This window comes from Salmo salar, chromosome 03 (assembly GCF_965601325.2).
Source record: "Salmo salar chromosome 03, fSalSal1, whole genome shotgun sequence".
Classification (NCBI taxonomy): domain Eukaryota; kingdom Metazoa; phylum Chordata; class Actinopteri; order Salmoniformes; family Salmonidae; genus Salmo; species Salmo salar.
This window is the reverse complement of record NC_138293.1, coordinates 91,559,707-91,587,701: the sequence shown is the minus strand read 5'-3', so window position 1 is coordinate 91,587,701 and position 27,995 is coordinate 91,559,707. Positions and strand designations below refer to the sequence as shown.

Here is a 27,995-nt window from a genome sequence, read left to right as displayed (position 1 = left end):
CACACACACACACACACACACACACACACACACACACACACACACACACACACACACACACACACACACACACACACACACACACACACACACACACAGACAGACAGACAGACAGAACACACGGTGGTGATATAGAGGTACTGGCGCAGTAGTCAGTGATAACCAACAGCTATGTGATTTAACCCCAGTGTAGAATGTGATGCAGGTTGAATTAAACACATGGTTTAGAATGGAACTGTAAATATATTGCATATGACTATTCACTACAATGCACAATAATCTTCATTTTTGACTTTCCACTAAAGAAACATGGAGGTATTTTTGTATTTGAATAAAACTTTACGACCATCACATCAGAAAAAAGTAGATTTATTTGAAATTTGGTGCAGTCTGTCCATCACAACAAAGACGTTCAAATGAGGCCAGACCTCGGACTTCAGATGTGACTTCAACAACATACGCTTTGTTTATTTAACTGATCGAAAATAACATTTACTTAAATTATTACATTCATAAAGGAAATTACAAAGGAGTATAAAATATGATATAAAATTGTTATTTACAATGAAACTACCCTATTACACTTACTCAAGTCCTTTACTGAAGTCCTGTGCGATAATGTACTACATAACGATAATGTAATAATACCATAATGTAGTTCTGTCTGCTGTTTTGGGATTATCACAGCGTCATCAGAGCCACGCCTCCTGAACCACCTCTTCACTGACATCAGCCAAGGACCTCCGGAATTTCCTGCTCGATCTTACAAACGGCTGCTGCGATTGGACGATAGACTCCGTGGTCGGCGGTCTCCCCCTGTTACCCTCCTGGGCGCTGACCACGGGTGTCTGCACACAGGTGGTCTGATGAAACAGGGCATAGTCTACCTTGTAATGCCTCCTCCCCACCTGCACCATGTCCTGGAAGCGCTGGCCCCAGCGGATGTCCGCCGGGGTGTAAGACGTGCGTGTCTGGTGCAGGATGCCTGTGGAGTCACCGGTGTAAGTGAAGGAGACTACCAGATCAAAGTCCTCCTCCGTCAGGCTGTCCGGTCCCAGGCTGTAGAGGGGGCTCCCAGGCTCCAGCTTGTGAACGATGCTGGCCGGGGTGGCCAGGATGAGGTGTCTACTCTGGATGTCTAGGTCCTGGTAAGTCACAGAGATCATCCCAGAGGGGTGCTTCATTGGGCGGACCAGCTGCGCCCGGGCGGTGCCTTCCAGGATGTGGTTCCTGCGGAAGTCGGCGATGCGCCACACAAGGCACAGGGCGCCGTCGCGCGCGTTGACCACGGCGCAGCTGCTGAAGCCCACTGTCTGCGCCCTCTTGCTCGCGCACGCCATTTTGGCCACGGTGATGCCGATGACGACTGTGTCGATGAAGCAACTCATCAGGGCCTGGATAGTCACCACCACGATGGCCACCATGCAGTTCTCCGTCATCACCCGGAAACCGTAGCCGATAGTCGCCTGGGTCGACATGGAGTACAGGAAGGCAGAGGTGAAACTGCGGACATTCGCCACACACGGAGCCGTGTCATGGTCCTCCAGGTCTTTGTGGACGTAGGCGATCAGGAAGTAGAGGAGGCTGAAGAAGAGCCAGGAGAGGATGTAGGAGAGGCAGAAGATGAGGAGCATGACCCTCCAGCGGAGCTCCACAAGCGTGGTGAAGATGTCGGCCAGGAAGAAGCTCCACTGGCCCGGGGACTGGTGGAACACCACGGGGCAGCTACCGTCCTTTAGCATGTAGCGGAGTCTCTTCTCCCCCTCCCCCCGGCCAAGATCTCCTCTGCCCATGGTGTGTGTCGTGATGTGGTGGGTATCGATGATACACTGCTGCTGGTCCATGCCTGGACTTATTTTGACAAGGGCTCTTGTGCCGTGCCTCCCCCTGCAAAATATATATATTTGTGAGGTTAGTGGGATTAGTAAAACAGAAAAATGATATATACTGTACACAGTCCTATAGGTAGAAGTACACATAAAGTAAACCGTTTTTATTAGGTCTAGTTTAGTCTCTTTTTACAAGGGTTTAGGTTAGGAAAGGATGTTATTGGTGAGAGACCATCTCTATTACAAGCCAGCTTAATGTCATCAGGTTCCTCTGTGTTTGTTGAAGAGAACCCTCCATGTTTGAGTAAACAGGCTAGGTCACACCTTGCCTGAGGCTATCAGCACCTGAATGACCGTGACAATGTCATGCCCATGCTGTGAAAACACATTATTATCTTGTTGGCTGATTATTTACGAGAACTGTGATTTGCTAGGGGGAACACAGTAAAATGCTGTGCGATTACATTCAATGATAGTCCAAATTATATCCACATTCATTCATTTAATTAAATATTTTCCATAATGTTACGGTAATGAAGACAGGATGAGTCAAAATGAAAGGCAAAATCAGATGTTAACAAATGAACATGCCTTTGTGAAACCTCATGTGCAATGTGATTACTGTAACCAAGACAGCCAAAAGGAGAGAAACTTCTGGGTTTTCCCTTCCTTTGTGTTTGCTTCACTAGTCATCCAGAAAGTTCGATTCATTTGTCCTAACATGCTATACAACCACAGCACATGCATTGCCTATTCCCATTGGCAACAAAAGTTTAACGTCATTTGAAAGGTTGTACTTTCCTTCATTGCAGGTTTTTCTAGACGGGATACTTTGAAAAACTGGAGCCTTCTTCATTGTGCCCTCAAACTTGATCTAGCGACTCTCAATGTAAACATTGAAGAGTTTTCTGGAAAAAAACAGCTTTTCCTGGTATAGTTTCACCATGCCATCTTACTGAGCTAGTACGGATTCTATTATACCTCACAGATCAACAGTAACCAAGGAAATAGACCTTAAATCCCTCACCTAGTCCAAGTATTGATCCTTTCACCCTTTGATCTGGGCATTATCAGAACACGTCTATAAAGATTCAACTAGGATTTAGGCTGGGGGGGGGGAAGAGATCATCATTGTTTCTTACCAGGAAAGGACCTCATTTTAATCAGACAGACTTGGCCTGTCTGATTAAAATGTTTTACCCTGCTCTGCCCCAGAACAACAGAAAACAGAGGACAATGTGCATATCTATTTAAAACACTGCTATTAAGATTACTTGAGGTGGATGACACACTGAACTGAGAAGTTCACTAAAACCTGTGTTTCTGTGTCAAGCATCATTATAATATTTACAATGTAGCTTTTTTTTGTTTTTACTTGCTACTTTTTTTTTTACTTACAAGCTACAACTTCAAAAAAGCTAACTATGCCTTTCGTTAAATACTCAGCACTTATTCCTTTCTTCACACCTACAGTGTGTTCATCATACTTTAAATGACTGAGCTAACCTGGTGACTATATTAATGATGAGTCAGCTAACAGGTGCCATTATATCGCAATAAAGGTGTCAATTCATAAGCAACTGAATTCTTAAACACTCAGTCTAGAGTGCATTCCAACTTCTCTTTCCCTGTATTGAGAATAATTGTATTGGGTCATTAACTATAACCCTGAGCTCTGTGTAGTTACTAAGCTCTTTTGACTTTGAGGTTAAATTATTATCCTGCATTTACCACGAATAGCGTTCTCCTCTAAATGTTTCCATAAAAGTCCATCTTTACAGGGATACAGCTAGATTCTGGCAAGTAGGTTGTTTTTTTTACATACCCAGGGTCAGATGAACTCGTGGATACCATATTAAAGTCTCTGCGTGCAGTATGATGTCTCTAGCGCTAGTGTAGGCTACCGTACCTGCAGACTTCTAGCCATTGCGCTAACGCTAGCTAGCATTGGCTCACAAAAATAGCTCTAACTTTCTTAATACTGCACGCAGAGACAGAAAAATGGTATCCACCAGTTCATCTGACACTGGCTACGTAGAAATATGGCTTACTTAACCCTTACGTTCTCCAATAACAGTATACCCGTTTATTGCAGCATTTTTGTTTTTCTTTACAGCACAAACAATCTCACCAAACAAACTCCCACGAATGCGTACAATGACATGATAAAAGGGATATTTACCCAAATTACAAAATTACATACTGGTTTCCTTACCCAGTAAAAAATGCTAATATCAAGACTATTGACTTGCATTGGATTTGTGCCACAAAAGCTAAGAAGTTAGCATTTGTAAATAGTGGCCAGGTAAACAAACCCAACGCATTGATTGCTGTCATACCTTGTCCATAGACTGCTTACAGCAAGTGAAAAGCTCAATCCACGATTGTCTGTGGGTTTTCCCTTGTACTTGATTGATGAAGTAAGGAACTCCCCTCACCTGGTTGTTTAGGTCTTAATTGAAAGAAAAAACAAAAAATAGCAGACACTAGGCCCTCCATGGACACCCCTGGTTTACAGGGTAAGGAAACCAATATGTAATTTGGTAATTTGGCTGAACTATATATTTTTAATTTGTTTTATTTATCCAGGTTGGCTAGTTGAGAACAGGTTCTCATTTACAACTGCAACCTGGCCAAGATAAAGCAAAGCAGTGCGACACAAACAACAACACAGAGTTACACATGGAATAAACAAACATACAGTCAATAACACAATAGACAAAAAAAGTCTATATACAGTGAGTGCAAATGAGGTAAGATAAGGGAGGTAAGACAATAAATAGGCCATAGTGGTGAAATAATTTCAATTTAGCAATTAAACACTGGAGTGATAGATGTGCAGAAGATGAATGAGCAAGTAGAGATACTGGGGTGCAAAGGAGCAAAACAATAAATAACAGTATGGGGATGAGGTAGTTGGATGGGCTATGTACAGGTGCAGTGATCTGTGAGCTGCTCTGACTGCTGGTGCTTAAAGTTAGTGAGGGAGGTATGGGTCTCCAGCTTCAGTGATTTTTGCAATTTATTCCAGTCATTGGCAGCAGAGAAACGGAAGTAAAGGCGGCCAAAGGAGGAATTGGCTTTGGGGATGACCAGTGAAATATACCTACTGGAGCACGTGCTACGGGTGGGTGCTGCTATGGTGACCAGTGAGCTGGGATAAGACATTTAGTTCTGATTATTGCATATGTACAGCACGAAAAAGTATGACTTCTAAATATTTCAGATAATTGTTGATAATCTAATTGTAGATGAATGACCATGCTTCCATGTCCTTTAATTGCATTATAGTTACAATGCTGTCCTTTATAGGTAGACTCATCGATTTGACGGAGATGCAGAAAGTAAACAGCTTATTGGGTACATTTCCACAACAACTAACAGGGTGACGCGTGAGGCTCAACTTCTCTGCTGTTTTGGTCCCGTGGCTACCACCCAGTGAACAGCATGAAGAAAAGCCCTGCGCATACTGCACATACTGATACTGTATTTGACTGTGTGAGAGCAAAGTCTACCTTTAAACATATGTAATAAAATATATTTTAAAAAGTGTTTCATCTAGTGGATTTATGACTTTATTGAGTCTGAACACTTATGCTTATCTCTGGTTTATAATCATTAATGGCAGTGATGTAAAATACTTACAGTTCCTTCGGAAATGATTCGGACCTCTTGTATTTTTCCACATTTTGTCACTTTACGTAAAATTGTTCCCCCCCCCCATCTACACACAATACCCCATAATGACAAAGCAAAAACAGTTTTTAGATTTTTTTTAGCACATTTTTTACAGATAAAAAATGAAATATCACATTTACATAAGTATTCAGACCCTTTACTCAGTACTTTCTGAAGCCCCTTTGGCAGAAAATACAGCCTTGAGTATTCTTGGTTATGACACTACAAGCTTGGCACACCTGTATTTGGGGAGTTTCTCTCATTCTTCTCTGCAGATTCTCTCAAGCTCTGTCAGGTTGGATGGGGAGCATCGCTGCACAGCTATTTTCAGGTCTCTACAGAGATGTTTGATCGGGTTCAAGTATGGGCTCTGGCTGGGCCACTCGAGGACATTCAGAGACTTGTCCTGAAGCCACTCCTGCGTTGTCTTGGCTGTGTGCTTAGGGTCGTTGTCCTGTTGGAAGGTGAACCTTCACCCCAGTCGGAGGTCCTGAGCGCTCTGGAGCAGGTTTTCATTAAGGATCTCTCCGTACTTTGCTCCATTCATCTTTCCGTCGATCCTGACTAGTCTCCCAGTCCCTGGTGCTGAAAAACATCCCCACAGCATGAAGCTGCCACCACCATGCCTCACTGTAGGGATGGTGCCAGGTTTCCTCCAGACGTGACGCTTGGCATTCAGGCCAAAGAGTTCAATCTTGGTTTCATCAGACCAGAGAATTTTGTTTCTCATGGTCTGAGAGTCCTTTAGGTGCCTTTTGGCACCTAAGTGGGCTATAATTTGCCTTTTACTGAGGAGTGGCTTCCGTCTGGCCACTACCATAAAAGCCTGATTGGTGGAGTGCTGCAGAGATGGTTGTCCTTCTGGAAGGTTGTCCCGTCTCCACAGAGGAACTCTGGAGCTCTGTCAGTGACTATCAGGATCTTGGTCACCTCCCCGACCAAGGCCCTTCTCCCCCGATTGCTCAGTTTGGCCAGGCGTCCAGCTCTTGGAAGAGTCTTGGTGGTTCCAAACTTCTTCCATTTAAGAATGATGGAGGCCACTGTTAAGTTCATGTTTTAAGTATCCCTATATTTCTGTTATTACGGGGCTATCAATCAGTCAAGAGTGCGCCTGCGCAGGAAATTAGTTCGTGGATGGACCTAGCCGTGAGTGTAATGGCTACCTTGTAGTGTGTTCATACAGTATAGTAAACTTTGTTAAACTGGAACCTTGTCGTTGTGTCATTTCGAGTTAACATTGGTAGCAGAGGATGGCTAATAACTACAATGTGCCACCTCGCTTCGACGAGAAGAGGTCGTACGAAAGTTGGAAAAATGAACTTGGAATCTGGACACGGGTTACTAATCTGGACGCGAAAAAGCAAGCACTTGCGGTGGTATTATCGCTCGAGGGAAGAGCGAGAGATACAGCACTGGAAATATCCGTTGAGGATTTGAACAATGATGATGGTATGGGAACTTTGATCAGAGCACTGGATTCTGTATTTCTTAAAGAAGAGAAAGACCGTGCCTACGAGGCATATTCAAACTTTGACAGTGTTTCGAGAGATATTTCGGTTGCAATGACGGACTACATCATTGATTTCGAACAAAGGTACAATAGGATGCGCAAGTACGACATGGTTCTCCCGGATGCAGTGTTAGCTTTCAAGTTGCTAGATACTGCCTGTCTAGATGGTAGGGAGAAACAGTTGGCTTTGACTGCTTGTACTGTACTGACTTTTGCATCAATGAAGTCGGCACAAAAAATAATTTTTGGTGAAAAGACGTCTGTCGCCCCGTTAACAGATGGAATGCAAGCGAGTGACGGAGCATATTACACTGAGCAGCAGAGAAAAGGCGCCAAAAAAGTCACGTTCTCAAGACAACCTGAAGAGGGCGCCATTTCCCGGAACAAATCCACTGGACAAATATGGAAGGAAATCAAAATGTGCTGTTTGTCAAAGCACTTACCGTTGGGTTAAAGACTGTCCTCATAAAAATGAACAAGTTAAACTAACAGAGGAAAATGTAAACACAGATATAGAGCAGTGTAACATTACACTGTTTTCAAATGAATCTGCTTCTGATACTGAGATTTTTATAGTTGAATCCTTAGGATCTGCTGTGATTGATACTGCATGTACACGGACAGTGTGTGGTGCAAAATGGCTTGATAGCTATGTTAGTGAACTAAATATGAAAGAAGTACAAAATATGATTGACACACCAAGCAACAGAGCTTTCAAATTTGGAGATGGGAGAATTGTCCATTCTACCAAGAGAGTTAAGATACCAGCAAAAATTGGTCAGACTAAGTGTCACATTGAAACAGAGGTGGTCCCTACAGATATCCCCTTACTATTAAGCAAAGCTTCCCTCAAGAAGGCAGGGGCTGTACTAGACATAAAAAATTACAAGGCAGTGATGTTTAAACAACCAGTGACTCTTGAACTTACTACCTCAGGCCACTATTGTGTAAACATTTTAGACAAAGACATCACACAGAGTCCATGCAAAAATGAGATTCTGATGGACACAGAGCACATGGAGATTCTGACAGTCACAGAGAACATGAACACAAAAGAAAAACACAAAGTATTGTTAAAGCTTCACAAACAGTTTGGACATGCTACAGTTGACAGACTTCAGAAGTTACTCAGCAGTTCAGGGAATAATGATGATGAGAGTATTTCCATTCTACAGCAAATAGTTAACAATTGTGAGACATGTCAAAAATACAGTAAACCTAAGCCCAAACCAGCTGTTGGTTTGCCACTAGCTTCCAAGTACAATGAAACAGTGGCTGTAGATCTACATGAGTTAGCACCAAGTGTGTGGTACCTTCACATAATCGACCACTTCACACGCTTCAGCGCTGGAAGCATTGTGAATACAAAGAAACCCAGTGACATCGTCAGGCACTTCATTCATTCCTGGGTAAGTGTGCATGGCCCTCCCCAGAAATTGTACAGTGACAATGGAGGAGAATTCAATAATAATGAAATAAGAGAAATGGCAGAGAAATTCAACATGGAAGTAAAGACAACTGCTGCATACAGTCCATGGAGCAATGGACTTCTGGAGAGACACAATCAAACACTCACAGAGATCATACTGAAAGTGAAGCAAGACAATGGATGTGACTGGAACACAGCCCTAGATTGGGCTTTGATGGCAAAAAACTCAATGCACAATGTTCATGGTTACAGCCCAAACCAACTAGTGTTCGGGCAGAACCCTAATCTTCCCTCTGTACTGGTTGACAAGCCACCAGCACTAGAAGGGGCCAGTGTGAGTGCATGGGTGGGACAGCACCTTTCAGCACTACATGCAGCGAGAAAAGCGTTCACTGAAGCAGAGTGCTCAGAAAGAATTTGCAGGGCTCTGCGTAAACGGCTACGACCCACCGATGAGAAGTACGAAACTGGAAACAAAGTGTACTACAAACGAGTTGACTGTCAAGAGTGGAAGGGACCGGGAGTAGTCATTGGCCAAGATGGTGTGGTGATATTTGTGAGGCACGGAGGCATCATTGTCAGGGTGCATCACTCAAGATTGCGGAAAGTAAAGGATCAACAAGATAGAGGGGCTGTTGCTGAGAATCATCCTAATGAAAAGGAGACAGTAACAGACACAAACCTACCAGATGTCACATCCAATGATATGGACACTGAAACTGACACCAGGAAATGGATCAGAGACCTTCAACCATGCCACAGATAATACTGTTGAGCGTTCAAATGAGGAAAACATTCAACAACAGCCACATGTGTTAAGAGAACATGGTTGTTCCAATCTGAAAACTGGACAAACTGTTAAATACATGGACAGAGAAAGTGGTATTCCACATACAGCAACCGTCATTGGACGAGCAGGAAAAGCCAAAGGAAAACACCAGAACTGGTACAACTTGCAGTACTCTGAACCAGTTACACTTTCTGGTACAACAGGGTCAGCTGACCTGTCACTTGTAGATAATCTCAGAATTGAACCAATGGAAAATCGAAAAAAACAGCATGACATTCAAAATGATGATGTACTTGAAACAAAGGACGTGTCATTTGACTCAGCTAAGTTAGATGAGCTCAGTAATTGGAGGAAAAATGGAGTGTTTGAGGAAGTTACAGACATTGGCCAAAAATGTGTCTCAACAAGGTGGGTGTGTACCCTTAAAGAGTCCTTAACTGGAATAGTGCCTAAAGCACGTCTAGTGGCTAGAGGTTTTGAGGAGCTGGCTGCTAAACAACTCCCAAAAGACTCACCGACATGCGCCTCAGATTGCTGATGTCAGTGATCTGCCAGAAACAATGGAAACTTAATTCCATAGACATCAAATCTGCATTTTTGCAGGGAACAGAGCTGTCAAGGGACATTCACATCCGACCTCCGCCTGAAGCTAAATGCGAAGGAACACTGTGGAAACTAAAGAAGTGTGTGTATGGACTGGCAGATGCATCACTCTACTGGTACAACAAAGTCAAGGCAACAATGCTGAGTACAGGTGGAAAACTGTCACAAGTGGATCCTGCAGTCTTCTATTGGCTTGATCAAGACTGCAGTGTGACTGGAGTACTTGCCTGTCATGTTGATGACTTTATCTGGGGTGGCTCACAGACCTTTGCTACAACTGTGATTCCACACCTCAAATCTGTTTTCCAGGTCGGCCATGAGGAGCATGATAATTTTTGTTATGTTGGCATAGAGTTCATTACAGTTGATGGGACAATACTGATGCAACAGGAGAGCTATATCAAGAATCTTCAACCCATTCACATGGATTCTTCAAGAGCCGTACAAAGGAATTCCCCTCTATGTGGAATTGAAGCTGATCAATTGAGGTCAAAGATAGGACAAATTTTATGGGTTGCTAGACAGAGTAGACCTGATGTAATGTTTGATGGTTGCAACTTGGCATCTAACACAAAACACGCCACTGTACAAACCATTCATGAGGCAAACAAAGTTGTTCGTAAACTGAAATCACAACAAGTGACTTTAAAGTTTCAGCATGTTGGAAAAGATGACTCTTTGAAATTAGTTGTCTTCAGTGATGCTTCGCTAGGGAACCTTACAGATGGAGGCACACAAGGTGGACATCTAATCGTGTTAATGGGTGAAGGAGGAAGATTCTCGCCTATCTGTTGGCAGTCAAAAAGGATCAGAAGGGTTGTCCGAAGCACACTTGCTGGAGAAACACTTGCTCTTGCGGATGGAATTGACAATGCGATCTTTCTTGCAACTCTGTTCTCAGAGCTTACCACTGGTGAGACAAAACGGCACATTCTACCTGTAGTTTGTGTCACTGACAACTACTCATTAGTTGATGCTTTGAAGTCAACCAAGTCTGTCACAGAGAAAAGACTTCGTCTTGAGATTAGCAGCATCAAGGAACTTATTCAAGCACAGAGAATCCAGTGGATTCTGTGGTCGACCACAAAGGAACAGCTTGCTGACTGTCTGACTGAAAAAGGAGCATCCGGTCTTGTGCTCCTACAGGCTCTCCTCCTACAGGCTCTCAGTAATGGAAAGTGGCAGCTTGAGTAATACAAATAAAAACTGTCACACAACCCATTTGTAATGGGGAACTTAAATAATACTTGGACATTTAATTATGTTGTTGATGTTTAATTTGTCTTTAGAGAAAAGGGGGAGATTGTTAACTTCATGTTTTAAGTATCCCTATATTTCTGTTATTACGGGGCTATCACTCAGTCAAGAGTGCGCCTGCGCAGGAAATTAGTTTGTGGATGGACCTAGCCGTGAGTGTAATGGCTACCTTGTAGTGTGTTCATACAGTATAGTAAACTTTGTTAAACTGGAACCTTGTCGTTGTGTCATTTCGAGTTAACAGCCACTGTGTTCTTGGGGACCTTCAATGCTGCAGACATTTTTTTGGTACACTTCCCCAGATCTGTGCCTCGACCCAATCCTGTCTCAGAGCTCTACGAACAATTCCTTCAACCTCATGTCTTGGTTTTTGCTATGACATGCACTGTCAACTGTGGGACTTTATATAGACAGGTGTGTGTCTTTCCAACTCATGTCCAATCAATTGAATTTACCACAGGTGGACTCCAATCAAGTTATAGAAACATCTCAAGGATGATCAATGGAAACAGGATGCACCTGAGCTCAATTTCAAGTCTCATAACAAAGGGTCTGAATACTTACTGTATGTAAATAAGGTATTTCTGTTTTTTATTTGTATTTCTAAAAACCTGTTTTTGCTTTGTTATTATGGGGTATTGTTTGTCGATTGATGAGAAAAAAAAAGATTTAATACATTTTAGAATAAGGCTGTAACGTAACAAAATGTGGAAAAGGTCAAGGGGTCTGAATACTTTCTGAATGCACTGTAAGTAAAAATAGTTTAAGGCACTACTCTGTACTTTACTATTTATATTTTTGACAACTTTTAATTTTACTTCATTACATTCCTAAATAAAATGTATGTATTTTCCCTGACACCCAAAAGTACTTGTTACATTTTAATGCTTAGCTGGTCATGAAAATGGTCCAATTCACGTACTTATCAAGAGAACATCCCTGGTCATCCCTACTGCCTCTGTTCTGGTGGACTCACTAAATACACATGCTTCGTTTGTAAATGATGTCTGAGTGTTGGAGTGTACCCCTGGCTCTCCATAAATACAAATAAATAAAAAACAGTGCCGTCTACGCAAGAACAAAACGCAGCTATTTGGATATAACTATGGATTATTTGGAACCAAAACAACATTCGCTGTTTAAGTAGAAGTCCTGGGAGTGCATTCTGATGAAGAACAGCAAAGGGAATCCAATTTTTCTTATCGTAAATCTGAGTTTGGTGAGTGCCAAACTTGGTGGGTGTCAAAATAGCTAGCCATGATGGCCAGGCTATCTACTCAGATTATTGCAAAATGTGCTTTCGCCGAAAAACTATTTTAAAATCGGACACCGCGATTGCATAAAGGAGTTCTGTATCTATAATTCTTAAAATAATTGTTATGTATTTTGTGAACGTTTATCGTGAGTAATTTAGTAAATTCACCGGAAGTTTTTGGTGGGTATGCTAGTTCTGAACGTCACATGCTAATGTAAAAAGCTGGTTTTTGATATAAATATGAACTTGATTGAACAAAACATGCATGTATTGTATAACATAATGTCCTAGGAGTGTCATCTGATGAAGATCATCAAAGGTTAGTGCTGCATTTAGATGTGGTTTTGGTTTTTGTGACATTATATGCTAGCTTGAAAAATGGGTGTGTGATTATTTCTGGCTGGGTACTCTCCTGACATAATCTAATGTTTTGCTTTCGTTGTAAAGCCTTTTTGAAATCGGACAATGTGGTTAGATAAAGGAGAGTCTTGTTTTTAAAATGGTGTAAAATAGTCATATGTTTGAAAAATTGAAGTTTGGGGATTTTTGAGGTGTTTGTAATTCGCGCCACGCTCTATCATTGGATATTGGTGAGGCGTTCCTTTTACTCAGGTATGTCAATGGGATACTTTTCCACCACTGGTTAATGACATCACAAAAAACTATTTTACACCTCCTGTTTTGCAACTGTGTATTAATTTACAAGAACTAACACATTTGGAAAGGTCTTCAGGTTCCAGTAGCCTATTTCAAAACAAAACTTACAGTCACACTATTTGGAATGTCTGGATTATCCATCTGTAGATGCTCGACAGATGGTCACACTATCAACAAACTCTGTTGTTTAGCAATTGCTTGCAAAGGTTACAGTTAGGGTTAGAATAAGGGTTAAGGTAAAGGTTAAGTTTAGGGTTAGAATAAGGGTTAAGGTAAAGGTTAAATTTAGGGTTAGAATAAGGGTTAAGGTAAAGGTTAAGTTTAGGGTTAGAATAAGGGTTAAGGTAAAGGTTAAGTTTAGGGTTAGAATAAGGGTTAAGGTTAGGGTTAGAATAAGGGTTAAGGTTAGGGTTAGAATAAGGGTTAGGGTAAAGGTTAAGTTTAGGGTTAGAATAAGGGTTAAGGTTAGGGTTAGAATAAGGGTTAAGGTTAGGGTTAGAATAAGGGTTAAGGTTAGGGTTAGAATAAGGGTTAGGGTAAAGGTTAAGTTTAGGGTTAGAATAAGGGTTAAGGTTAGGGTTAGAATAAGGGTTAAGGTTAGGGTTAGAGCTAGGGTTAGGGTAAAGGTTAAGTTTAGGGTTAGAATAAGGGTTAAGGTTAGGGTTAGAGCTAGGGTTATGGTTGTAGATAGTTAGTTGAAATATTACTGATAATCTACAGAGCATCTACAGATGGAGTATCCAAATAAAGTGTAACCACATTTATTTGCTCAGTTTGGGTCCCCCTATCAAAAGTACTGATTCAGAAATGTTAACTTAAATTGAAACATTAGACTTTTGTTGTATAATTAGCTGAGTATAAAGATGGTATGTTTAGATTAACCTGTAACAAACGCTCCACTGACACATTTTTACAGAAACTGGATGTGTGGGTGAAAGACAAGAAAATATCCTCTTTACACAAACACAACCGTGCCTGCCACACACACAGCATTCCAAAATGTTTCCACATAAAAACTCACTACAATAAGCCCAGAAAGAAGAAACCAAAAATCACTTGGATACAACACTGCCTATATAAAAAAGTCAAACCTTATCTAATTTCTGTTACTTAATGATAAGACACTTACTTCAGTCGTAGGTGTGTGTTTGAGACGTGAGGTTGTTTTCACTGAGACGCAACACAGACAAACAGGTAAATCCGGGCTGCTAAGAGTTGTTACGGTCAGTCTCTCATTTATAACCTATTTACAGGTGAGTGTGACCCTCTGAGGGCAGGACTGGCCCAGAGGCAAAGTCCTATGTCATTGAGTCTGATGATATGGGACCAATCACACCACCCCAAAGAAAAACGCTATTGTGTCGATCCATAAGATTTTATGACCGGTGTAATATATTTACAGACAAATTAAAGTTTCCTTGCTAGATGTCTATGCTATTTCGATTTTCAATATGGAAGAAGGCTTTGTTGAAACACGTTTTATTTCAGTTGGCATAGAGCCAGGAGGTTTTCCTCACCATGAGTGACCTGAGCAGGAAAAGGTCATTTGGTGAATGAAAACTCCTGCATGGGGACATCCCATGCTTCTGTTTTTACTTCTTGGGATGTTTTAGAGAATTTATCCTGTTATGATGTGGGGGTTAGTTTAGTGTTAGCACACCGTTAGGCAACACACTACCAGGATACACTTCCACACCCCATCCCCATGGCAGCACCAACCTGGTCAAAGGCTCTGCCAGGAAGCCTTGATAAGCACAACAGGTGGTAGCGATCAGGATTGATTGGCAATCTGTGACCAGCTGTCTCTCGGCCTGCCAGTATTTGGAGTTATTTTGTGTTAGTTAACCTCTTTAGTTCAGGCATGCCTCTGTATATTTTATTTTTGGGGCGGTACATATTTATTTTTGGGTTATCACTTTGAATGAATACTAATCTGCTTGGACGACCATGGGAGTCATGACTGAGCTGGGCCTGGACCTAAGGTAGTAAAGTGGATTCAACACACGGTCACATTATCAGGTTTCAGGTATGACTCAGATGCAGACAGTGTCAAAGAAACAAAAGTTGATTTCTCGTACAGGGTCAGGCAAACGACAGGTCAAGGGAGGCAGAGGTCAGTAATCCAGAGAGGGTGCAAAGGTCCAGAACGGCAGACAGTCTCAGGGTAGGGGCAGGCAGGGGTCAATAATCCACAGAGGTGGGGCAAGGTATAGAACGACAGGCAGGCTCAGGGTCAGGGCAGGCAGAACGGTCAAACCCGGGAAGGACTAGAATACAGGAGCAAGAACAGACAGAAGCAGGGGAATAAACGCTGGTAGGTTTCACGAAACAAAACAAACTGGCAACAAACAAACAGAGAACGCAGGTATAAATACACAGGGATAGGGGATAATGGGGAAGATGGGCGACACCTGGAGGGGGGTGGAGACAAGCACAGTAGGAGTAGTACACCAAGTCATCAAACCTTTAAAAATAATTTACTATGATTATTAATATTGCTCACGATGTTATTTCCCTTCATTTAAACGGACTAACATCATGTGAAACTTTGTGTTCAGACCCACCACATTTATGACCAACTAAAATGGTATGATTAACTAATAATGATATTTAATACAGACCCCTCCCCACTGGTGAGAATGATCAAGGTCCTTGTACACTGTATCTTTGTAATCAGTGATTTTCAAGGCAGTAGCACCAATGACATAAAACTGAGGGATACACATTATACTAGTAAAAATAATGTTTTTTAATAGCCTTCTTTGATTTTTATTGATCTATACAATATATTAAATACTTTAGTTCACTGTCTAGCATAAAAAAATAATAGATATCTCTAAATCCCCAGAACATCACTACAATCCACATCAATCCATTTACAATATTTGTTTATAAAATTGGTCAGAGAGGATATACCAAGTTAGTTGAGTTTATCTCTGCCCAAACCCTGACACATCTACTACTGTAAGTGTAAAAGTGGTATTTCAGAAGCAATAGCTTCAGAGGAACTGGGCTGGAGAGGGGATGGTTCAGGCCCAACCAATTTGTACAATATTTGGCAGTGTGCTGGACACCTCTGACTGATTCAGGTCAGGTCAGGGTTACGACTCATTTGTGGCACAAAAACGAGAAGCTAGTTTTGAAGTGGGACCTGTTTGTCGAGTTGAAGCGAGCATATTGGAGTAAGGGAACTGTGCTAACATCTACTGTATGCGTTGCTCATTTCACCCCGGAGGACTTCGATGGCTTAATATAACCAGTGGAAGGCAGCACACAGAATGATACTGTCACATCTGCTCCTGCTACACCCCCTAGTGGACATCCGGTGTCTCCTTGACCTGCAGCCATTCCCCCAGTTCTCTCCCTCTCCTTCTCTCCCTCTGTGTGTGATTGGAGACAGGTGTGCTGGAGTCAGAGCAGTTTCCCGCCAGCTGCAACCCGTTCCATAATCAAGACCTCTACAAATACTCAGTCCTGCCACTTCTACTCTGCCAGATCGTAGTCTCTGTTCAGTCAGTCATGCTTCTAGCTATTTGTTGTTATTTAAGATCCTGTATCCTGCTGTGCCTATTTCCTTGCCTGACACTGTTTCACCTCTCACTGTAGTTTTGCCGCTCTGACTCTGGTTCCTGTCACCTGTTCCACATCTCACTACCCTGTTATGGATTCAACTCATCACTTCCTTGAATTCCCCTCCAGACCTGTTTACCCTGTCCCAACCCAGCTCACTCCAACCTCAAGCCTCCACATCTGGTTTTCTACAACTCATCCAAGCTTCCCTGGATCTGCACTTCATCTCTCCCTGTGTTACAATAAATATCTTGGTTCATTCATCCCTGTTTCCTGCTCTGAGTCTGCTCTTGGGTTCCCCTGTGCTGCTCCGCTTAACAGATACTCTGACTGAAACCAGGTGCTGTGCATGAATGTGAAACCGGCAACCTCTATTTCATACCGACCTACCGGTACATCGCAAGTGATACACCTACTCATTCAAGGGTTTTTATTTTTACTATTTTCTACATTGTAGAAAAATGACATTAAAATTATGAAATAACACATGGAATCATGTAGTAACCAAAAAAGTGTTAAACAAATCAAAATATATTTTAGATTCTTATAAGAAGCCACCCTTTGCCTTGGCATTCTCTCAACCAGCTTAATGAGGAATGCTATTCCAACAGTCTTGAAGGAGTTTCCACATATGCTGAGCACTCTTTGGCTGCTTTTCCTTCCCTCTGCGGTCCAACTCATTACAAACTATTTTAATAGGGTTGAGGTCGGCTGATTGTGGATGCCAGGTCATCTGATGCAGCACTCCATCACTCTCCTTTGTCAAATAGCCCTTACACAGCCTGGAGGTGTGTTGGGTCATTGTCCTGTTGAAAAACAAATGATAGTCCCACTAAGAGCAAACCAGATGGGATGGTGTATCGCTGCAGAATGCTGTGGTAGCCATGCTGGTTAAGTGTGCCTTGAATTCTAAATAAATCAGTGTCACCAGCAAAGCACCCCACACCATCACACCTCCTCCATGCTTCATGGAGGGAACAACACATCATCTGTTCACCGACTCTGAGTCTCACAAAGACAAGGCGGTTGGAACTAAAAATCTCATTTGGACTTATCAGATAATAGGACAGATTTCCACCGGTCTAATGTCCATTGCTCATGTTTCTTGGCCCAAGCAAGTTTCTTCTTATTACTGGTGTCCTTTAGTAGTGGTTTATTTGCAGCAATTCGACCATGAATGACTGATTCACACAGTCTCTGAACAGTTGATGTTGAGATGTGTCTTTTACTTGAACTCTGTGAAGCATTTCATGTCTTCGGGGCAGCAGCGTAGCCTAGTGGTTAGAGTGTTTGACTAGTTACTGAAAAGTTGCAAGTTCAAATCCCTGAGCTGACAAGGTACAAATCTGTTGTTCTGCCACTGAACAAGGCAGCTAACCCACTGTTCCTAGGCTGTCATTGAAAATAAGAATTTGTTCTTAACTGACTTGATTAGTTAAAGAAAAAAAATATGTATTTTTATTTGGCCTACAATCTGAGGTCCAGTTAACTCTAATGAACTTATCCTCTGCAGCAGAGGTAACTCTGGGTCTTCCTTTCCTGTGGCGGTCCTCATGAGAGCCAGTTTCATCATTGCGCTTGATGGTTTTTGCGACTGCACTTGGAAGAAACTTTAGAAGTTCTTAATTTTCCGGATTGACTGACATTCATGTCTTAAAGTAATGATGAACTGTGGTTTCTCTTTGCTTATTTGAGCTGTTCTTGCCATAATATGGACTTGGTATTTTACCAAATAGGGCAATCTTCTGTATACCACCCCTACCTTGTCACAACACAACTGATTGGCTCAAACACATTAAGAAGGAAAGAAATTCCACAGATTAACTTTTAACAAGCACACCTGTTAATTGAAATTCCAGATGCTACCTCATGAAGCTGGTTGGGAGAATGCCAAGAGCGTGCAAAGCTGTCATCAAGGCAAAGGGTGGCTACTTTGAAGAATTGCAAATATAAAACATATTTTGATTTGTTTAAATAGTTTGTTTACTACATGATTCCATATGTTGTATTTCATAGGTTGATGTCTTCACTGTTATTCTACAAATCAAATCAAAGTTTATTTGTCACGTGCACCGAATACTTACAGTGAAATGTTTACTTACAGGCTCTAACCAATAGTGCGTAAAAAAGGTATGGGTGTATGTGTGTGTGTAGGTAAGTAAAGAAATAAAACAACAGTAAAAAGACATTTGAAAATAACAGTAGCAAGGCTATATACAGACACTGGTTAGTCGGGCTGATTGAGGTAGTATGTGCATGGTTAAAGTGACTATGCATATATGATGAACAGAGAGTAGCAGTAGCGTAAAAGAGGGGTTGGCGGGTGGTGGGACACACTGCAGATAGCCCGGTTAGTCAATGTGCGGGAGCACTGGTTGGTCGGGCCAATTGAGGTAGTATGTACATGAATGTATAGTTAAAGTAACTATGCATATATGATAAACAGAGAGTAGCAGCAGCGTAAAAGAGGGGTTGGGGGGGGCATACAATGCAAATAGCCCGGGTAGACATTTGATTACCTGTTCAGGAGTCTTATGGCTTGGGGGTAAAAACTGTTGAGAAGCCTTTTTGTCCTAGACTTGGCACTCCGGTACCACTTGCCATGTGGTAGTAGAGAGAACAGTCTATGACTGGGGTGGCTGGGGTCTTTGACAATTTTTAGGGCCTTCCTCTGACAATGTAGAAAATAGTCCAAATTAAGAAAAACCCTTGAATGAGTGTGCCCAAACTTTTAACTGGTACTGTATAGAGGTCGCCCGATTATGATTTTTCAACGCCGATACCGATTATTGGAGGACCAAAAAAAGCCGATACCGATTAATCGGCAATTTTTTTCATTTTTTTTAACATTTTTTGTAATAATGACAATTACAACAATACTGAATGAACACTTATTTTAACTTATTATAATACATCAATAAAATCAATTTAGCCTCAAATAAATAATGAAACACGTTTAATTTTGTTTAAATAATGCAAAAGCAAAGTGTTGGAGAAGAAAGTAAAAGTGCAATATGTGCCATGTAAGAAAGCTAATGTTTAAGTGCCTTGCTCAGAACATGAGAACATATGAAAGCTGGTGGTTCCTTTTAACTTGAGTTTTCAATATTCCCAGGTAAGAAGTTTTAGGTTGTAGTTATTATAGGAATTATAGGACTATTTCTCTCTATACGATTTGTATTTCATATACCTTTGACTATTGGATGTTCTTATAGGCACTTTAGTATTGCCAGTGTAACAGTATAGCTTCCGTCCCTCTCCTCGCTCCTACCTGGGCTCGAACCAGGAACACAATCGCCAACAGCCACCCTCGAAGCAGCGTTACCCATGCAGAGCAAGGGGAACAACTACTCCAAGTCTCAGAGCAAGTGACGTTTGAAACGCTATTAGCACGCACCCAATAACGAGCTAGCCATTTCACATCGGTTACACCAGCCTAATCTCGGGGCTTGAAGTTATAAACAGCGCAATGCTTGAAGAATTGCGAAGAGCTGCTGGCAAAACGCACGAAGGTGCTGTTTGAATGAATGCTTACGAGCCTGCTGCTGCCTACCATCGCTCAGTCAGACTGCTCTATCAAATATCAAATCATAGACTTAATTATAACATAATAACACACAGGAATACGAGCCTTTGGTCATTAATATGGTCGAATCCGGAAACTATCATTTCGAAAACAAAACGCTTATTATTTCAGTGAAATACGGAACCGTTACGTATTTTATCTAACAGGTGGCATCCCTAAGTCTAAATATTCCTGTTACATTGCACAACCTTCAATGTTATGTCATAATTATGTACAATTCTGGCAAATTAATTACGGCCTTTGTTAGGAATAAATGAACTTCACACAGTCCGCAATGAGCCAGGCGGCCCAAACTGCTGTATATACCCTGACTGCTTGCACGGAACGCTAGAGAAGTGACACAAATTCATGTTAGCGGGCAATATTAACTAAATTTGCAGGATTAAAAATATATACATGTGTATTGATTTTAAAGAAAGGCATTGATGTTTATGGTTAGGTACATTGGTGCAACAACAGTGCTTTTTTCGCAAATGCGCTTGTTAAATCATCACCCGTTTGTCGAAGTAGGCTGTGATTCGATGAGAAATTAACAGGCACCGCATCGATTATATGCAACGCAGGACACGTTAGATAAACTAGTAATATCATCAACCATGTGTAGTTAACTAGTGATTATGTTAAGATTGATCGTTTTTTATAAGATAAGTTTAATGCTAGCTAGCAACTTACCTTGGCTTCTTGCTGCCCTCGTGTAACAAGTAGTCAGCCTGCCATGCAGGCTCCTCATGGAGTGCAATGTAAGGCAGGTGGTTAGAGCGTTGGACTAGTAACCGGAAGGTTGCAAAAATGAATCCCCGAATCCCCCCTGAACAAGGCAGTTAACCCCCGTTCCTAGGCCGTCATTGAAAATAAGAATGTGTTCTTAATCTGACTTGCCTAGTTAAATAAAGGTGTAAAAAAAAATAACAAAAATAAATAAATAACAAAAAAATAAAAATCGGCGGCCAAAAATACCGATTACCGATTGTTATGAAAACTTGAAATCGGCCCTAATTAATCGGCCATTCCGATTAATCGGTCGAACTCTAGTACTGTACATACACATCCACAAGTGCTAATTGTCTCAGACTACGGTTTTGGTCAAAAAATATTTTGTGAAACACTCACCCTTAAATCATTTGCTGATTCTGAATGGATCCTGCAGTAAATGTTCACACTAAACGGTTAAACTACAGGTTACTGTTAGTCCACAACCAGCTGTCAAAACAAGTTGCTTTATGAACCACAAGTGAGGAGATAGCAACCTTTCTCCATTACCCAGAGAGAAAACAGCACCACTGAAACCTCAATGCTGCCTGGTGCCCATGCATGATGACATTTCAAATAAACCAACTCAATCCCTTTTGTATTATTGTCTGTATGAAGTCTGTATGCTCAACAATATGATAACAGCCTACGGTCCTATTGAGGTCCAGTGAAACATATAGCTAACTATAGGGTTTAGAGGCAGGTGGAGGTGCAGTATATCCGCTTCTGACCAGTCACAGTAATTAGTAATTACCAGTCTGTTATGGTTGTTGTTTATACAAGATGGTGAAATTAATCCTGGGATGTTCATTTAAAAACTCATTATTTTAGGATTATAGCCAAGCACATCCTGTACAATATCGAGGATCATATTCACATGTATGCAGTTTGTGGGGGTGTGTGTGTGTGGCTGTGGAAGACTGGGGCGGCCAAATGTTCCAGAGCAGCCTTTATAAGGGTCATCCCAGGTGCGGCACTGGCTAGAGAGGACAGGAGAAGGCAAGTGGTGATCACTAAGCAGCTAAAGGTAGGTTTTCAGTCCTTCTAACAGTTTCATTAGAGGAAACTCATCTTAATTTCTGCTAAGACTGTGTGTGCTGACTACAGTATGTGCTTTGTGACAGGGGGATGTGCAGGGATGAGACCCATGGACCACAGCGTGCTGAAATATTGTCTCTTCTCCCTATTCTTGCTAACAGGTAAAATATTGGGCTCCATTTTACTCTTCTTAAAACAGGCTTGAATTGCGCTAGAATAATGTAATCTTTGTTCCTATTAGCATATATGAAGTAAACCGTGTAAAACATTTTTATTATAGGCGATTGCAAATTGCAATATTCATTTTTATTTCTTGTCAAACAGATGATATTATTAAAGTCATGAAAAAAGAAATGTACAATGAAAAATAAAATAAATATAACCCAGCTAGCACATTTGGTTCCTTGGAAGTTGTGGGAATGTATGTTTTTGGTTTTACATTGTTTGTGGGAACGCAGCCATACGTTTCCTGACTGGTAAAACTGAACGTTTTTTAAACGTTCTGAGAGCAGAAGTGAAAATGTTGTCTGTTCTGAGAACATTTATTTTTAGGTTGCAGGAAGGTTCTGATAACGTTTTACTCTGGTTCCTTGAACGTTTTCCTGGGAGTTATTTTTTATTATAATATCGAATATATTTTATTAAATATGCAGACAGATAGATTAAAAGTAAGTTTACATTGTAATGCTTCTGACAGCCAACTTTCTAGCTCCTTCCATAACTTTTGGACTTTATAGCATTCCCAGAAAGCATGGATTATTGAGTCCTTGTTAGTTTTACCCTTAAGACATGACTGAATTTGTGAATTTTTTTTCTTGTATAATAAATTCTATACTTTAGTTTATACTGGATTAAGCATACATTTTCATTAACTGTAACTGTGTTAGTTATCCTCCAACATTCCCTCCATCTTGTGCCAACATCAGTTATTTTTAAGCCTTGGTTCCAATAATTTATATATATATTTTAAGAGATTGCCAGTTGGATATGCTCTCTCCAAGGTTTGTATATCTTATATCATATGAACATCATTTTCTGACTCATATAGATTCCCTCAGGGTTGCTCTGATGTCCAAAAGATTTCAAATCTAAATTTCGTGATATGTCAACTTTTAAGTTGCATGTATTTGAAAATATCTACATTGGTCAGTCCAAAACTGCGTTTCAATTCTGTCATGGAAATAAATATATTTCCTGTTACCAAGTAATTTTATCAAATAAAATCATTTTATGGTTTGCATTCCTATAGATTTCCATATGGACCAATTTATCGGTGAATTCTGAAAAGCTATCCAAGGATTGTTCCATAGGGTTGTATTTTTAGGGAGTAATATTGCTTCTTGTAAAATACGTTTAATTTTCTTCTATATTGTTATATTGTTCTGAACTATGAAGTTATTAATGTTCTTAGCTTTATCCTTTGAAAATAGATGAGGATGCACATTATTTTTAATCATTTAAGAGACCCCGTTTCAAAGGTAACAAGCACTCATTAAGATCAGGTGTGGCCAATTAGTGGGCGCGACCAACACACTTTACAAGTTAGAGAATCGTTTTGTTGATGCTGAGAACGAAATCGATATGTTTTTAGATAACAATCTTCAAACATTCTCTGAACGTTACAACAATTTTCTTGTGGTTTTTATAGGAAGTTTTCTTAACTTTCTGAGAATGGATTGTATTTTTTTTTATTTATTACTTTTTCAGAAAAGTTGTGGGAAGGTTGTATGCAAAATAACCATAGGACAATCACGCACTTACCAAGCTCTAAAAAACATTGTTCTCAGAACGTAACTGATAATGGACTAGTGATAAGAGTATCAGGTTTAGATACAGTGCAATATATAGAGAGCATGATCACTTTTCACAGTGAGTCCCTACTTTAAAGACATGCAACAACCTTATCCCATTTCATTTTGACTGTGTAAGTAATTTATTGTACTGTGTTGAACTATTGGAAAGCCTATTTGGTTCCTAGAAAAGCGCTATATAAATCCAATATTATATTCTGAAATTAAATACCCATCTCTGGTTCCACAGTATCTGCATCAGGCACTCTATCCAACGCAGCCATTACTACTATCCAAACACTATCTAATACAGCCAGTGCATCCCAACTATCCAACACAGCCACTTCATCCAGTGTAACCACACCATCCTGTACGACCCGTCGATGTCTGGCCAGCATGCTGATTGCGAAAGAAGCTCTGAGTCAGCCACAGTCTCCACGGTGCATCTCAATTATCCGTGTGCCGTTAATAGTGTATGAAACTCTGTCTGTCGTAAGTCACTTTTTGTTCCTTTTAATTGAGTTTTGTACAATGCGATGAGTTTCAGAGATAACATATTGACATTTCTATCATTATGTGATGAATTATTCTCTTCCTAATAGGACACAAAAAACCTCCGCTTCGAGAGTCGTCTGGAAGTCCCGCTGGTAAGTACACTTTTAGGAAAAAAAGAAAAAGGTGCTATAACCTAAAATGGTTCTCCGGCTGTCTTCATAGGAGAACCTTTTGAAGAACCCTATTTGATTCCAGGTAGAACCCTTTTGGGTTCAATGTAGAACCCTTTCCACAGAGGGTTTGACCTGGAACCAAAAAGTGTTTCCTATGGGGACAGCCGAAGAACCCTTTTGGAACCCCTTTTTCTAAGAGTGTATGCACAAAACATCCAGCGACACATTCAAGTAAATGTGACATTTTGTAATACTACTCAGTATGATTTTTCTAAACTACAGTCTTGGGAAGACCCTGACTTATCATGGGACACATCAGTCTATCATCATGATATGGTGGTCCTGCCTGTCAGCAAAATCTGGACTCCTGAACTCCATGTGACTAATGGGTGAGTCCACTTACAACAGAATACAATAACTTATGTTTTGTTTAATTATGTTTCATTTAGATTTTATAACATTATAGTCAATTTATGTGTAATCTTCTAAATAGCGAGTGAAACATCTACAGAAATGAATTAGAGATACAGTATTTATTTTGTGGCCAAATGTTTAGTTGTGACAGTTTTAGTAGATCAATCCTCAGTTGTCTGTCCTCTACCTCTCATGTCTAAAGAGTGAAAACAACGATGAAGCACAGCAACAAGGATTTGCTGGTGCACAGCAACGGGACTATAGAGCACATGGTCATCATGAACACTGTGGTGGGCTGTGAGGTCAATCTGTACAATTACCCCTTCGCTTCAGATTTCTGTGCCATCGCCCTTAATGTGTGGGCAATTAGTGGTAAGTACATCATTTCAAACCTCATTTTGTCTGCTAAATGGCTCTTGCACACAATTATTTACCAAAGCCCTTACTAACCAAAAACAACAAACCCCAAAAATGGTTTTGTCTGTATAGCCTAATGCAATTTAGTATATAATGCATTTCACTTCATTTGTCATCTTTGGAATTTTCTATGCATCCTGACTGTCTAGCATTTATTTTGGTGCTTGTTAGTGGGCTGGACACAGTGGGGCCATACTTAAGAACATTAGATTACATTTTTTTTTTTTTTTTTAAGTTTAAGCATCAGACGATTCAAATTGTTGATGTAGTTGCATGTGATCAAAGGCTGCATGTTAACTGTTCCCATTACATAACCTGGCATATTTAGCCATATGCTAACCTCATCAGATGGCCATGGTTATTTCCTGTAACAAATTCCGCATCCGCCTATCAAAGACCTTACACTTTTTTGTTGTCCCCTACTAAAGATTCCATCTTTAACTAAAGTTATCTCCCAAATTAAATAATGTTAATTCATAAGTTAAGAACAAATAAGAATTATATTAACAACATAACAAATGCAAGCTCTAATTCGTTGTATAGTCTAGTTCAAGGGGGTAGCGTGAAATAGACAAATGCATGGGTAAATGGTAAGCTTTCGCCTAGCCTCAAAGCGGAAGTTCAGGATTTTACAACTTGATGTTAGATGGTTCCTCACCCTAAAAGTAGTATGGGCAAGGAGAAACTGTAATCCATGGTTCGGTTTTCTCTGAACAGCCACTACAAACTTCAGCTAACTTTAGCCACCGCTAACAAAACATCTATGCGAGTGAAAGGGGAAATCATGCAATTGTCAAAATGTCAATTTTATAAAATATTTTTTTATTTGTGTGGTAGTTTTTCCATCCCTTCCTGAGAACCAAGCTAAAACCGAACAAAGAGCCTAAAATCAAGGAATGAACGAAAGCAAACATTTTGTGTATCGTTACACCCACAATGCCTATTGATAGAAACAAATATTTTTTTGTTATGATCTTTGAGTGAGTGAACTAGTATCAAATATCTGCTTTTCCAGGATGTGGCATGTTCCTGAACTTTGGGGCTGTGAGCACAACTAGTGCAAACCGTGGGGACTGGCTAACCGAGGCAGTGGAACTCAACACTAAAGGAGGCAGAGATGATCGCAACTATCTATGGGTTAGTGAGTGCTCCTGGTGATTTCAGCTGTTGTTTTTTTATGTGGGACATGCAAAGATACCTTATTCCTCCTATTTTTATGGGCAAAGCTTAAACATTTACACTCAAAGATGATACACTTACTCAAAAACAAATTATTTCTGCCTGGCTTTTTATTTTATTTTTATTTAACCTTTATTTAACTAGGCAAGTCAGTTTAGAACAAACTCTTATTTACAATGACGGCCTTCCAATAGGCAAAAGGCCTCCTGCGTGGACGGGGGCTGGGATAAAATAAATAAATGTTATATATATATATATATATATATATATATATATAAGGTCAAAAACACAACACTACATATAGAGAGACCTAAGACAAAAACATAGCAAGGCAGCAACACATGACAACACAGCATGGTAGCAACACAACATGACAACATGGTAGCAGCACAAAACATGGTACAAACATTATTGGGCACAGACAACAGCACAAAGGGCAAGAAGGTACAGACAACAATACATCACGCAAAGCAGCCACAACTGTCAGTGTCCGTGATTGAGTCTTTGAATGAAGAGATTGAGAACTGTCCAGTTTGAGTGATTGTTGCACCTCGTTCCAGTCACTAGCTGCAAGGAACTGAAAAGAGGAGCGACCCAGGGATGTGTGAGCTTTGGGGACCTTTAACAGAATGTGACTGGCAGAACGGGTGTTGTATGTGGAGGATGAGGGCTGCAGTAGATATCTCAGATAGGGGGTGTGAGGCCTAAGAGAGTTTTATAAATAAGCATCAACCAGTGGGTGACGGGTATACAGAGATGACCAGCTTACAGAGTAGTATAGAGTGCAGTGATGTGTCCTATAAGGAGCATTGATGGCAAATCTGATGGCCGAATGGTAAAGAACATCTAGCCACTCAAGAGCACCCTTACCTGCCGATCTATATCTCCGTAATCTAGCATGGGTAGAATGGTAATCTGGATCAGGGTTAGTTTGGCAGCTGGGGTGAAAGAGTGATTACGATAGAAGAGTCTAGATTTAACTTTAGCCTGCAGCTTTGATATGTGCTGAGAGAAGGACAGTGTACTGTCTAGCCATACTCCCAAGTGCTTGTATAAGGTGACTACCTCAAGCTCTAACCCCTCAGAGGTAGTAAACACACCTGTGGGGAGAGGGGCATTCTTCTTACCAAACCACATGACCTTTGTTTTGGAGGTGTTCAGAACAAGGTTAAGGGTAGAGAAAGCTTGCTGGACACTAAGAAAGCTTTGTTGTAGAGCATTTAACACAAACTCCGGGGAGTTGCCAGCTGAGTATAAGACCATCATCCGCATATAAATGGATGAGAGAGCTTCCTACTGCCTGAGCTATGTTGTTGATGTAAATTGAGAAGCGCGTGGGGCCTAGGATTGAGACATGGGGTACTCCCTTGGTGACAGGCAGTAGCTGAGACAGCAGATTTTCTGACTTTAAACACTGCACTCTGAGGTAGTTAGCAAACCAGGCCTAGACCCCCCCAGAGACACCAATACTCCTTAGCTGGCTTACCTGTCTGTCTTCACAGGTGTTGCTGAAAATGCGGTCCGAAAACCCGTTTCTGTCCCTGGTCCTGCCCAGTATACTAATCATCTTGGCTG

The 27,995-nt window shown here is 40.9% G+C and overlaps 1 protein-coding gene and 2 long non-coding RNA genes across 4 annotated transcripts; 2 read left to right on the top strand and 1 right to left on the bottom strand.

Annotated features, from left to right (window-relative positions):
- Positions 1 to 353: 353 nt before the first annotated feature.
- On the bottom strand, positions 354 to 27,995 carry LOC106602061 (inward rectifier potassium channel 16). 2 transcript variants are annotated; one of them, XM_082972873.1, is made up of 2 exons: positions 27,907 to 27,995; positions 354 to 1,887 (listed from the first exon to the last, which is right to left on the bottom strand). In XM_082972873.1, the coding sequence occupies exon 2, from the start codon at positions 1,842 to 1,844 to the stop codon at positions 693 to 695; it is 1,152 nt and encodes a 383-aa protein (XP_082828999.1). In that variant the 5' UTR covers positions 1,845 to 1,887; positions 27,907 to 27,995; the 3' UTR covers positions 354 to 692. The 2 variants fall into 2 exon arrangements, with proteins under 2 accessions (XP_082828999.1, XP_045571662.1); XM_045715706.2 differs by lacking the exon at positions 27,907 to 27,995 and adding an exon at positions 14,138 to 14,262.
- On the top strand, positions 21,905 to 24,389 carry LOC145877420 (uncharacterized). Its single transcript, XR_014391715.1, has 4 exons — positions 21,905 to 21,941; positions 22,039 to 22,113; positions 23,993 to 24,234; positions 24,345 to 24,389. It is a non-coding gene; the product is annotated as an uncharacterized LOC145877420 (long non-coding RNA).
- Positions 24,702 to 26,568, top strand: LOC123723909 (uncharacterized). The gene is made up of 3 exons (XR_014391716.1): positions 24,702 to 24,799; positions 25,027 to 25,196; positions 26,257 to 26,568. It is a non-coding gene; the product is annotated as an uncharacterized LOC123723909 (long non-coding RNA).